The sequence below is a fragment of the Prionailurus bengalensis genome, chromosome A2 (genome assembly GCF_016509475.1).
Source record: "Prionailurus bengalensis isolate Pbe53 chromosome A2, Fcat_Pben_1.1_paternal_pri, whole genome shotgun sequence".
Taxonomy (NCBI): Eukaryota; Metazoa; Chordata; class Mammalia; order Carnivora; family Felidae; genus Prionailurus; species Prionailurus bengalensis.
Window position 1 is genome coordinate 123179140 of NC_057348.1, and position 13672 is coordinate 123192811.

Here is a 13672-nt window from a genome sequence, read left to right on the forward strand (position 1 = left end):
ACTTGGATGTGAGCCACCGAGAGAGCACATAGTTTGTTTTTTGTTTTGGTTTTTTTTCAGCTCTCCCAGGTGATTCTGATGCACAGCCAGTGCTGAGAACCGCTGGCCTAGCATGCTGGGTATAAAGGAAAGAACTGGCTGACCACCTTCAGAACAAACGCTTAGGAGAGTAGGCTCTTAACCCAGAAGTTACCCAGTTTCCTACTAAATATGCCCATGGAAAGGGATTGTTTTGAACCTAGAAACTTGAGCAGTATTTTAGTGGGGCGCCTGGGTGGCTCAGTCAGTTAAGCGTCCAACTTCAGCTCAGGTCATGGTCTCGCAGTTCGTGAGTTAGAGCCCTGCATCAGGCTCTTTGCTGACCACTCAGAGCCTGAACCCTACTTCGGATTCTGTGTCTCCCTCTCTCTGCCCCTCCCCTGCTCACACTCTGTGTCTCTCTCTGTCTCTTTCAAAAATAAGCGTTAAAAAATATTTTTTAATGCTGTTTTAGTAACTATTAACATACTGATGTGTAACAGTAAATAAACATTTATTAGCATTGGTCTTTCGGTATCTCCTAACAAAAGTGAAGACATGTTTCCTTTTGTTTTTCCTCTCCTCTCCCTCCAGGCCAATCAGTTGGAGGAGCTTTTTCCAGTGCAAAGACAGCTATGTCTTCCTGGCTTTCCACTTTCGCCAGTCCCGCCCCCCAGAGTCTCACTGAGCCGCCCGACGGGAAGCCCTGACAAGGTGTCCAGAGGCCGTGGTCGCTTCCTTAAGTTTAAGTGTTCCCTGTCTGTCTGCTGCTCCCAGACTGTTCCTCTTCATCGGCCACAGGTCCACGGCAGGGGACCAGTACGTCGAACTGTTTACATGGATGGTTGCCCTCTGTCTAAATGAATTCACAGGATGCTGGAGAGATGAAATCGCAGCCATAGAAGGGATGGCTTTCCAGGTTGGGGTTTAAATTGACTACTTTTATTTCAGTCTGAGCCTGATTAAAACAGACAGTGAACCTTCTAATGAATTTTCAGTCCTGATATTCTACATTTGTTTACTTTAGAAAAGTTTTTACTTATGTAAATTTTGTTCTCTTTTGCTGTTTGAATATCCAGGTGGCCATTGTAATTTATATGTGGTAAAATTAAGTTATCTTACTATTTTAATTTCAAGTTGGCCCTAAAATGTGCTTATAAAGTTAAGGGGCCATACAGTCCAGCCCTTTGTTGTTATTTTGCTGATTATGTGATGGTTTTTTGTTTGTTGGTTCTCTACCCACAAAACACACTTATCAATTCACTGACTCCCAGAAACGTGAAAGCCAGAGGCAGTAGTTCTGAGGATGAAGTGTTTTGTTTTATGTTTATAGTTTATTCTTTCCCAGTCCTAAGCACTTGCTCTGAGGCATCGAGAATGTCACAGTGGTGTTGGAGTGGTGTAACCAGAATGTGTATTTAGGGCAAGGCTTTAGAAGCCCTAGGTGTGAGTTCTGTCAACTCTAGTTATCTTGCAGTCTTCTACAAGCATTTTTTAACCCACAGTTTGTGCCTTCTATTTCTTCTTTTAAACCGTTTCCCATTGGCTGTTTACAGACATAACAGGTTTTTTCTTAGTCTTATTCTTCATACAGCTTTTCAAGGCACTTGGCCTTTCTACTTCCCTGATGGAAAATCCTTCGGTAATCAATCCCTACCCCATTATAAAAGTATTTATAAAAGAAAAACGAGATGATCCATAAATATTAAATAGAAATCTCATCTTCACTCACGTTTAGAAAAGCAAGAGGCAAGAGGAGAAAACTACAGCTGTGACATCAGTCTTGTTTCACAAAGGACCTCTGGTTTCACCTTAGACGCATGCACATGTGTGCTATGTACTGAAGATTTTTATACAACTGGACCTCACGTATCTGCCATGCACAGCTCTCATTTGCTTTTCAAGGGGACTCTGGATGGGTGTTCTCAGGGAGTACTTACAGGGGACAGACTTTTTTCAGTAACAAAGGACACTTGGCAAATATGTTGTGAGTATGATCTACATATGATAGGGTGTTGGGAAAATAAGGGATCTAATTAAGGAGAACACGTGATTATATTTGATTTATCCCTTACAAAATGTTGATGTAAGAAGTAAATTCTTCTAGGGCATGTGAAATGGACATAGGGATATAATCTAAATGTCTCTAAAATCTCCTATTTGTGTTTTAACACAAGTCTGACAAACGTAAAAGCGTACTTCCTTTTGAGCACAATAACTCAAGAATTCAGTGATGATCAATGAAAGGGCTTATTGTGAGAACTCTATTAACTCCACTTCTGCTGGGGAAGTTAGCCTTCTCAGGAAATACTATTTGAAGAGAAGAAAGTAATAACCAAACAACACCTTAAAAGGTAACTTTAATTAGTGTCGCACTGAGACTGTAAAGAATTCATTCTAACATCCTGTTTCATGAGGCCGCATCATTAGTCGGGGTGTCTAGTGTTAGTGTGCAGTTGTTAGCTCTCTGCTGCCCAAGCTTCACAGCGCCAAGAGCAGCTGCGAGGCCGGCCGGCACGCCGCTGGTCCATCCTCCAGTTTGTTTGGGTTGCGGGCTTGGGGTAAACTCTCATCTCTCACTGTTCAGAAGCAGGCCAATCTACACGTTGCTATCCCACTGAAATAAAAATGGTTACGTGAAATTTAACTTTGCTTTAAGATCACTTTTTCCCCATTTTAACATATACCTTTACATGAACTTGCTATTAATTTTTCTAGTTCAGAGTTCAGCTCTTAAGCTGGTCATTTAACTGACTTTCAGCATAAAGTGAGTATCTCAAAAGATAGAACTTTTGTCAGAGAAGTAGTCAAAAGACTGTAACTATATTTCCTTCAGGTTCTGGGAGGCATTGGAGTTTTCAGGGAGCGTAAGCTAATATGTTGTTGGCAGGGGCCCCAGGGCGGCCAACACAGTCGAAGGCAGGAAGCTTGGCCCCTTGTCCTGGGAGCCCGCGTGCTTGTGACTTGGATTCCAGGCTTCAGCTGAGTGGCCAGCCCCAGAAGCTGTAGCCTTCCTGGTTCTGTGAGCCACGGGAGCCAACATGGGGCCATCTTTAGACATAGCACCGGTAAAGGTGGATGTTCTGCTTTGGCCACACTTGCTCCGGTCCCTTTGTGTCTAAGAACTGAGTATTCGTAAGTAGGCCTGAGGGAGCTAGGGTCAGCCAGGCCTTTCCAGGGTGTGCCAGCCACACAGACTGCATCTATAGCTTGGCGGTGGCCTCACTGCTATCTAGGTAACTTAAAAGTATTGCTGGGGAAAAGTCCCTGGCATTTAGTTCCTACTAAGGCATTGTAATGACAATTGACATAGGGAAGGAAAAGAGTTAAGGCTACCAACCACCCGACCTGCGTTAAGAGAAAAAGTTGCATGTCAAGAGTGAGGCTCAGAGTTATCTCGCGTATACATTTGACTCACATAACCAGGATGAATAGTCTATCTCCAGATCCCCTAGTGATTTACTAGTTAGTGCCCAAGGTCTAAAACAATCCTTATCTACTTTTTGCTTTAAGAAACAGCAGAAATATCCTCAGGCAACAAACCAGAGCATATGACGTGATTTCCTCAATCTTATCTTGCTTTCTCAGTTCTATATTAAGCATTGGATTTTTTTTTTTATGATAATTTACTTTAGAAACGTAAGAAGAAAGCAAATTTGGAAGGGAGAGAAGTTAGAAGTCACAAAATTGAGGAACAAGGTACTTACAATCTGAATGAAGGTATTCTGAGGACACAGTATTTAATGTGCTGAAAGTTATAAGAATTCTTTTACAGAGAAGTTAGGATTTTAATCTACTGGTTACAAGTTTGAAAATGAAGCTATAATCTTATCTCCCCGGCAGGCAGGTTTTGTTCTTTGTTTTGTGGAAGTTACAGCCCGTGTTTCCCTCTGGGCCTGGTGATGAGTTGGGGAGTGTTCAGCTCTGGGAGGGGCAGTGGACTGATCTTGAACCGCATGAACTTTTATCATTGTCAGCGGTTGGGGCCAGTAGCCTGTTGGGACGGTAGCTGCTACATATTGTCCATTATTTTATCAGGGAGCTGGTTGGGACTCGAGATGGCATCAACATTTGCATGCCACCAGAGGTGGCCCAGCATTCGTAGCCTTTCCACCCAGGTCGGTGGGCAGCCATTAAAGCTGACAGGGAGTGCAGCCCTGGTTTCTAGAAGAGGATTGTCATTCTGTGCAACGCAGTGTGCCACTGGGAGTATTTCATTCCAGGTCTTTGGACTTCGTGACATTGGAATTGTTTTTTCATAATTTCCAACATTCCATAAATATTTGTCAAAGACAAAGAAGAGGAATGTGGATCTTTATTGTTTTCATATAAATAACTTTGTACGTGTGACTTCCTGCTTTCGTATGAAGGGGAAGAAATTAGCTCCTCCCTTGTATGGTAACTCCAGAATTAAAAAGATTGTGCACGTATAGGGGTTGAGTATATTTTGTAAAACTCTAATGATTTGTATTTCTGTGCTGTTCTAAAGTTTACCTTTTTACTTCTATTAATTAAAGATATAGAAACTATATATTTAAATCATGTAAATGGGACACAATTTAGGGTTTTTTCCCCAGTCTTCTTTTTCATCAGCTTCTCACACACACACAGTATGCTGCTCAGATTTTTTTGTGTGCAATATAAACATTTGAACATTTCAGTCAGGTACTGAGCCAGAAATGGTAATTGAAGTTTTTTAGAAAGCTTCTGTGCTTAGAAAATACTTTGTTTTCTTGAAATATTAATAATTTATAGCTGGAAAAATAGGATCAAGACTTAACGTGTTTCAGGCCACTTGGTCATTGCTTCCTAAATGTAGGAAGCGTTTGATTAACAAGTTGGTGAAGGCATTTAGTGGTCACAAAAATAGTTTAAATATTTGAGATTAAAGGCTTCCCACAAACCCTCTGAGAAAGTTTAGCTAAGAAATCTTAGAAAGTTTTCTGAGGAGGTTTGGCTGTGGCACATGTTTTGATCAGAAAGATAGTTTCTGTTTGCTCCAGTAGGTTTATAATTTGTACTAGTTCTTTCTTTCCGTTGTCATTTGTTAAAAAAAAAAATGTTAAAATTATAAATCACGTCTAATCATAGTGAATTGTAAAAGTTCTGTATTTTTATTTTAAGGAAACATAGGAATAAAATTATCCTGTTTGTCCTGCACACAGTTGTACTTGGCCTGTCTTTCTAGAAATACCCTTCATGTTGTCGGTGTGGTCTCTGGCCCGCTCCACGGTTGGACAGCAGTGCCAGCTTCGTGTAAGAAACCAGCACACAGACCCAACTAAAGGACTCGTTACTCCTTTAAACTCTCGTGTTGATGTTGCTTATGGTGGTGCCTCTATTTTTAAGGTGGTGGCTTCTGCAGGAAGAGCCTCTTAGCTTCTGTGGAAGGCTAAGTGCACAAAGTATAACCAAGCAAAGATTGGTCGTGCAGTCATATCACACGCTCACTGACAGAAACCCCCAGGGGAATAGAACATTGTCGCAAGCAGCCCATTTTCCCATCTGGACCGGTAAGCTTCGGACTAGCCCTTGGCATTTCCACTGAGGGCTCCTGGCGTATTTTCATATATATTTCCATGTACAGTGATTTTCTTACAGCTGTTCTACAAAAGATGAGCTTTGTGATGTGCTTCACAGAAGCAGACAGGTTTCTTTGCCCCATGGGAACGTGCGCTGACTTGAGTGCAGGGTTAATTTAAGGTACCAGTGTTCTCTGACGTGCACCGTTAACACCCCGGAGCTGATGAGGTACTTGGCCACAGTAGAGCTCGGCGCCACCGGCCTCTCCCCTTTTCCAAGGACCTCTGCCAACTGGGCGTCAGGCTCTGCTGTGGTGGGGTGATGGTTCCCCCTCCTCTCCAAGGTCAGAACTGCCTGTTTTTTACTCCGATAAGATGGGAGTTGCAATTATTGAATCTGGTAACATCTAGAAGGAGTATGATTATGGGGCCAGTTTTTTTCCAAGGAATAGCCTTTCGTGAAGGTCTTCTCTGCCTGGACTTAATCTCCCCCCACTAAGCACACTTTGTATGATCATGGAGTCAGAAGCCAGGGAGCAGCCTGGGGCAGGAGATCAGAATGGTTATGCTCTTTGCATAACCTGTGAACACCTGTATTTGGAACTGCTGACTTCCCAATAGGACAAGAACCAAGATTCAAACCATTTAAATGTATGGGTTTTACCTTTCACTGGATCCGGCTACATTCCTGCAGCACATGAATGTGGACTAGAGCTGTGGGAAAATGACGAAAGCCACATGATGAAATATGGATCGTTGTTGAAGCCAGGTGATGAGGATGTTGGGGTTCATTAGACTCCTCGTTCTGGTTTGGGCTTATGACCACCATCCTTTACTTTCCCTGCTTATTCCCGCCCAGGCAATTTCTCCTCAAAAGTTGTAGGGAATTTTAAAGATTCAGGTCAGGCCCTCAACATCAAGTCAGTGTGTCTGCCAGTCCTGTTCTGACCATGTGTGGTTCCAGCCACCTGTCCTTGTAAAACAATTTCTCTTAGTTGTTCTTTATGCCCCTAGAGCTAGCTTTACAGTAGAAGGGCTGTAAAGACAGCTCATCAGTTTTTGGAAAATGTGTTCCTCTGTCACGAAGTTCTCACTGTTGTTCCTCAGTAATGTGTCTCCATCCCATCTCTTTCTAGCTCTGCTTCCACATTCCCAGTGCGTCTGACCCTTAACTGGTTTCCATTTCTAGCCCTACCCCCCACACCCAGATACATCTTCCCAAAACATTATGGCATTTTTGTTACGTGGTAATCCTCCATATCTACTTACTGTCTATAGAATTAAGTCCAGTTTCCTAAGTCAGGCACCCAAGGTCCACTACACAGGAGCTCATGCCCCATTAGCTTCTCCACTGCTGCCCTAGCCTCCACAAGCCCCGGGGCCGACTGCAGCCTTTGCTGTGCCTCACTTTCCCACCCCCTGGTTGTTCAGAGAAGCATTCCTGAGAGAACCCAACAATCAAAGACCCAGCGCTAGCCTCTCTCCTTTCTTAAAGTGCCCCCCGCCTTGGAGCTACTTTGAGTCCTTTCTAAAACAATTGGACTCAGGGTTTAGTGAGAACCACGTAAATAGGGGCTTCCTAGGCTTGGAGATTTGCAGTTGGTAAAACATTTTTTAAGAAGATGTGTGGGGCAGCGCTTGGGTGTCTCAGTCAGTGGTTTTGGCTCAGGTCATGATCTCACAGTTCTTAGGATCCAGCCCTGAGTCAGGCTCCACCCTGAGCTTGGAACCTGCTTGAGATTCATTCTCTCTCTCTCTCTCTCTCTCTCTCTCTCTCTCTCTCTCCCCCTCCCTTGCTTATGCTTTCTCTTGCTGTCTAAAATAAAAAAAGATGGGCAACTTAAGTGAAATATACCTACAGAAAAGGGCAAGGAATATACGTTAAAATAAATCTAAAACAACCATTCATGTAACCACGACCCAGGTAAGAAGTAGCATATTAGCCAGCACCTAAAAACCCTACTCCATGTATCTCTCCATGGTCCTAATTCTTCCTCCTCCAGAAGTATTTTATACTCATTTTTGAGATAATTATTTCTTTATAATTTTACCTCCTTCTTCCTACCTTTGTATCCCAAATTGCATAGTTTATTTTGTGTCTATTTTTGAACTTGAATAAGTGGAATCACCATTTGTATTTTTCTGCCTAATTCTTGTTTTTAGGAGATTTTTCTCCTTCATTGTTTTATTAATACAATGCCATTCTACAGCTATCCCACAGTTTATCCAGTCTGCCAAAGGTGGACTTAGCTGGTTCCCGTTCAGGGCTGACATGAATGGCGGTGCTGCTCTGACCATTCTAGTGCACCTGCATGTGTTTCTCTAGGGTGTAGATGCCAGAGTGAAACTGCTGGATGTTTTTCTGCATTGTCTCCAATGCTTTGGTATCACAAGGAATTTAATTTTTGCCAGTCTGGTGGGTGTGAAATGGTATCCGATTGTGGCTTTTGATTTGCATTTCCCTGAATACTAATAAGGTTGAGTGCCTTTTCATTTATTTATTAGCCATTGAGGGAGAGCACAGGAAGGAGAGGCAGAGACACAGAATCTGAATCAGGCTCCAGGCTGTGAGCTGTCAGCACAGAGCCCGATGGCAGGGCTCGAACCCCTGTGAACCGCGAGATCATGACCTGAGCTGAAGTCAGACACTTAACTGACTGAGCCACCCAGGCGCCCCTAGATTTCTACTTTTGTTAAATGCCTGTTCCAAGTCTTTCACTCATTTGTCTATTAGGTTGTCTGTTTCTTATTTGCTTGAGCGTTCTATGAGTTTTTATCTGCATGTATATGTTTGTATTCTAGATACTATTTGTCATTTATGTGTGTTGCAAATATCTCATTCTGTGACTTACCTTCATTCTTTATGATCTGTTTTAATGATTAGAATTCTTAATGTAGTTAAATATGTCTTTCCTCTTAGGCTTAGAGGAAATCCTATCTTTCTGTGTCTTATTTGTAAATAAGACTACCTCATCGCTTCTCGGCCTTTTGGCTAAGATCAAGTGTAAATAAGACTACCTCAAGGTCATGAGATTCTCTATGATCTTCTAGGAGTTTCTAAAGCTTTGCCTTTCATATTTATTCACCTGGACACCTGGAACTTCTTTTTAGGGTGATCTAGAGTAGAGAGGTCAAATTCCTCCCACTACCCCAGCCCCCGGACATGGCTAGAAAGTTTTAACATTTCTTCTTTTGCCATGTAAGGACTACTATAAACTACTTCATCTTCTCACTCTCACTTCATACAAAGACATCTTAATATGCAAACATGAGAAGAGCATAGGGTCAGAGTAAAGGAGAATCCTTTAAACCAAATAACTGAGTTGCACTGATTAATTTGTCTATATTTTTCTCATTTTGTTACAGGTTCTGTGCACTGGTTTATGGAGATGGATGAAGGAACCTTATTTTTTTTTAATCTGAAGGGCTGACATTCCCCAAGTCTAAAAATCACAAAAGTGTCCAGTGTTTTCCAGAACTGTCCCAGGCAGCCACAAACTCTCAGGACTTTTAACACATCAGAGACACACTGGCCTCCAGAGACCCAAGATTTTTGCCTCTTTAGCTACTCGCACTGGGAAGCCCCTCTTAAGATTAACCCAAGTCCCTCATACTGCATTTTAAATGCCAGCTGCTCCCCATCAAATATTTAAGGGCCTACTATGTACACACGTGGTGCCTGGCCCTTTGGAGCCCGCTGTTCAGCAGTGACAGGTGAGCAGTTATCACAGAGGGCAAAAAGGGCCAGGTCAAAGGCCAGGATGCGTTTAAGCCCATCAAGGTGGCCAGCTGCTTTCTGAACAGGGACGACTCAAAGTCTCTTCCCCTGGGAGCCTAAGTTGAGACCTGAAGGCTAAGTGAGAGTTGTTGGGGATGAGGTGGGAGTCAGGTGCAGTGATGGGAGAGGCTGTAGAGGACTCCGGGGCTGGGAGATCAGCACAGGCAGACTTGGAAGCAGTGAATGTTCTTCGGTGTGGCTGGGCCCTCCATGGCTAGGTCGGGATGGGGAGAGCCCTGTCAGCCAGCAGAAGGGGGATAGACTCGGAGAAGGCAGGGGAAAACCTGGAAGGGCTTGGCTGCAGGCATGAGGTGGGTCGGGTGCTGCGGATTAGAAAGTTGGTTGAGAAGGACACACACCCTCTTTCGCCCTGCCCTTGGCCACACATTCAGTGATGTTTATCGGAACCCAGCAGCCACCCTGCCCTTTCCTCAGCAGTCCAATCTCCCAGCTTTCCGCCGACTTTAAATCACATTCGCCCCAAACAATAGGCCCAAGAACAAAACTCCTGTGACTGCCGCTCTCCGTCAAAAAGCGGTCACTGTGAGAACGTGTTTTCCATTAATTTTGCCAGAGTTTAGCGGCGCTTGTCAGTGAAAAGCAAGTCTGAGAGATTGGGGAGAGCATGGGGGCCACTCCAGCGTCTCAGTTACTCTTCTGGCCGAGTGAAGACCCAGGAGACCTGCCCCACCAGTGCGGTGTAGAAAACTCACTTTTTCTTCACACACTTGACAGGCAGGGAGTACTTTGTATGCTCAGAAAGTCCATCTGCAGTCATCATCTGGATTTTCGTTTCTATTTGATCCAGTCCATGGATTTTTTTTTTCTCCCCCCGATCAACTTTCCCAGAAGGCAGTGCTTTGCTCTGGGGAATGGTTAGGTCAAAGTCGGATAGCAGAGGATTTGAAAAGTGGCCTCTCCACGTGCCCCTCCTGGCTGTGCCCTAGATGATGGTCCCTCAGCAGCGCTTCCTAGAAACCACTGAGACTGAAGTTAAACTACACCGTCCTCAGCTGCAGTGACCCTGAACTGGCCCTTTGTGCAAGGTCATCCATGAGACACCAATATCTCCGTGCCCTCCTCAATAGGTCATTCACTCCCACTAAATGCTTTTACAGTGGAAATTCCCAGGTTAAGTTTCACAGGTAAAGATGAATATTTTGTGTGTGTCACCCATTGTATGGTTCAAAATCACAGGGCCAGCAGGACTGGAATTTTTTCATCTTCCATATTTTCCCACCTTTGAAGTATTAGTGATAGCTCCCTCATTTTGAGACTCAAGGTTTAAAACATGTTTATTCTGTGTGCCATGAATTCCACTCCTTTGAGCATCTGGGCTTAATGAATCCTTAGCATTTTTCTTCTGGGTCTTTGTTGGAAATGAAGGATACTCTCCACTACTTCTCTGGTTGGAAGATACGTGTTTTATTCCCTTCTAACTAAGTTATCAGGCTAAATCCTGTGACCTTTCTCCCTTGAAAAGCAGGCAGTGTTTCCAAAATTTCTAACACAATTCCTCGGGAATGTGGAATGGGTTTCCTTGTGGACAGTGTTGTTTATGGGGTCTCTGTCTCCATTCATAGAAACCTGCATGTCAGAGAGACAGCGTATATATGAAAACATAGGATAAAGGTGCTAGAGAACCGAAATGCTCTGGGTAGCAGCCCCCCAAACCTGACGGCTAAAAACAGCTCCCCTTGGCTGCAGCCCAGCAGCAGCAAGTAAAGATGCACTCAGTCACAAACCGACTTACTAGGGTCCTGTCTGGAGTCCAGAAGACAAGAGGAGACCTCTAAAATTTGATACAAAGTGATGAGTGTCTTGAGAGGTCCACTAAAGTGCCATGGCAGTCCTTTCTGCTGGGACAATCAGAGAAGGCTTCCTGGAGGTGTTATGGAACCAGGCTGGAACGATGGCAGAAGAAGCAAGCGGCACTCGGAGATTTTGGTGGATTGGAGATTTATTTTACACCGCCGGGCTCAGAGGAGACTGTTTCTCCAAAGGTCTGAGCCCGGAATGCAAGTCGGGAGGGTAATTTATAGCCGACAACGTCCATTATCTGTGGGGGGTTTTGCCCACACAGCAAACAAAGGAAGAAGAACCCAGAGGAGGGGTCTCTAAGCTGGAGACCAGAGTTTGTTTAAGCCCCATCGGCCATCTTTGGCGTACTTGACTTCTCCAACAGAGGAAGTGGCATTTGCTCTGTTTCTTGAGTGAAGAAGGTAAGATTCTGAATAGAGACAGTAAAGGCGAGAGCAGATTTTTAGCCCACCCTCAGGGGGTCCCATCGCCTGTGATGCAGAAAAGGAGAAGCTCAGAGTGAGTAAAGCTCTAGGAAGGGATGAGTGATGATGGAAGAGAACTAAGAACCTCTGGAGATGCTAAAGCCAGAAGGAGCCTGAGATGCATAGCAACCACCCCGAGTTACTCTTGGTGAGAATACAAGGCTTAAGGAAAAGATAGTGAAAACCCCAAGCGGCAGATACAGGAAGGAAAAGAAGTACAGTTGACCCTTGAACAACGGGATTAAGTTTTGCAGTCAAAAATTTATGTGTAACTTTGGACTCCCCCAGAACTTTAATAGCCTACTGTTGACCACTGGCCTTACTGATAACATAAACAGTCGGTTGATGTATATTTTGTGTGTTATATGGATTCAATACGATATTCTTACAATAAAGTAGGGAGAAGAAGATGATGTTATTAAGAAAATCATAAGGAAGAGAAAATATATATTACAGTTCTATATCAAAAAACCCCACATATAAGTGGACCTGACAGGGGCCAACTTCCTCTCTGAGGTGGGAAACTGCTCAAAGTCTCAGATGAATGATGAGTAAGGCCACTCTGACAGAAGTGGACACCCTCCTCCAGCACTTGACCATTTATTCCTTCCTTTGTTGGGTATTCATGCTTCCCGTAGTCTAGCAAGCTCATGCATTCCAACAGTTTTTTCGAGTGCGTTTGAACGTTAAGCTAATACTTGTTTCATTGCTTTAAAAGGTGCCCTTTTAAAAAGCAGGATCCCAGTCACTAACACAGGAATGAACATTTTTATGGACCTGTACCTTAATTAGGGGAGAGCATCGATGTCATTTTAAATGGACTTAATCTCATCCTAAGCCTGGCCAACATTCCATTCCTAAGGGTTTACATCAAGGAAGTCATCCAAAAGGGGGAAAAAGGTATGTGTATAGAGTTTTATGTCACTGTAAAGGATAATGAAAAATTGGGAACAACAGAAGGATTGCTATGACGCTTAAGAGTAATACTAACAATGCGCACCTGGTGGCTTAGTAAAGTGTCCGACTCTTGGTTTCAGCTCAGGTCACATTCTCACGGTTTGTGAGATCAAGACCTGCAATGGGCTCTGCACTTGTAGCATGGAAATTGTTTGGGATTCTCTCTCTCCCTCTCTCTGCTCCTCTCCCCCTCAAAATACATAAAATAAACATTTAAAAAAACTAATACTAATAAATATGATGCTTACTTGTAATGTTAGCTATTAATCACTGAAAAGTGAGGTAATGTAGAGAGGAGGAAAATACAGAAAAAAGATTATACGAATACAGGCAGTTCACGGGAGGGCAGGAATCCCAACTTGTTTCCCTCTGCACTTCTTCTTCCTTTGTCTTTTCCCAGTTTTTCCCATGCTGGTTTGAGAACATGGAAAAATGAGTTGATTTTGGAGATCAATGACACTTGGGTGATTTTCTTCTGCTAATGAATGGTAATGTGTTGGAGGGGACAATCCAAGCAGTGATCAGGGTAGAGAAGACATTACACATAAGTAAAAGCCTCTCGCTTTGCCTGTGTCTTTCTTTTTTTCCCATTAGGCCCTGAACACATCTCCATCACCACTCTTAATGTTCTGGGGGTAATAACTACCTAGTATTACAATGGATGGTGCGGGGGAGGGGCTGGCACATAGTAGGCACTTGATGAATATTGTGACATCCCTTCCAGTGCAAGGCTCTCTGGTTACAGTTTACCAACCCCAGGGTAACTGATGTACGTACTGAAACAGCAAAAGGAGCTAAGGAAACAAAATAAAGCAGCACTTTCAACTATTTCTATTTTACAAAGTGCTTGGTGAAACTGTAAAAGGATATTTAGTACCACAAAAAGTAGGCCAAGGGTAAGAAAAACTCTCCATACCCAGGAGGATTCAGCTGACCAAATTAAGTCTGATCCAGAATAAACAGTTCTCATCTGGAAATCTAGCAGTTCCAGAAAGTACTGTCCAAGTGGAAAAAGGCCCACGATGCTGGTCTGCATAATTATGTAACCCTTTAGGAAAGGGGAAGGAAGTGCCACCATCCTGGGGTACATGGGGAAAAGCAACCGTGAGAAA

At 43.5% G+C, this 13672-nt stretch overlaps 1 protein-coding gene across 4 annotated transcripts in view; it reads left to right on the forward strand.

Annotated features, from left to right (window-relative positions):
• AVL9 (AVL9 cell migration associated) overlaps positions 1-5178 on the forward strand; it is a 69561-nt gene extending 64383 nt beyond the window's left edge. For 2 of the 4 annotated variants that reach the window (XR_006298557.1, XR_006298558.1), the window contains exons 16-17: positions 613-937; positions 1757-5178. Coding sequence is in view for 2 of the 4 variants with exons in the window: in XM_043589215.1 (XP_043445150.1) it covers positions 613-728 (116 nt within the window). In the remaining 2 variants the exon portion in view is untranslated. Of the gene's footprint in view, positions 1-612 lie in introns of all 4 variants that reach the window. The other 2 variants (XM_043589215.1, XM_043589214.1) reach the window with 1 other exon arrangement.
• Positions 5179-13672: the final 8494 nt, after the last annotated feature.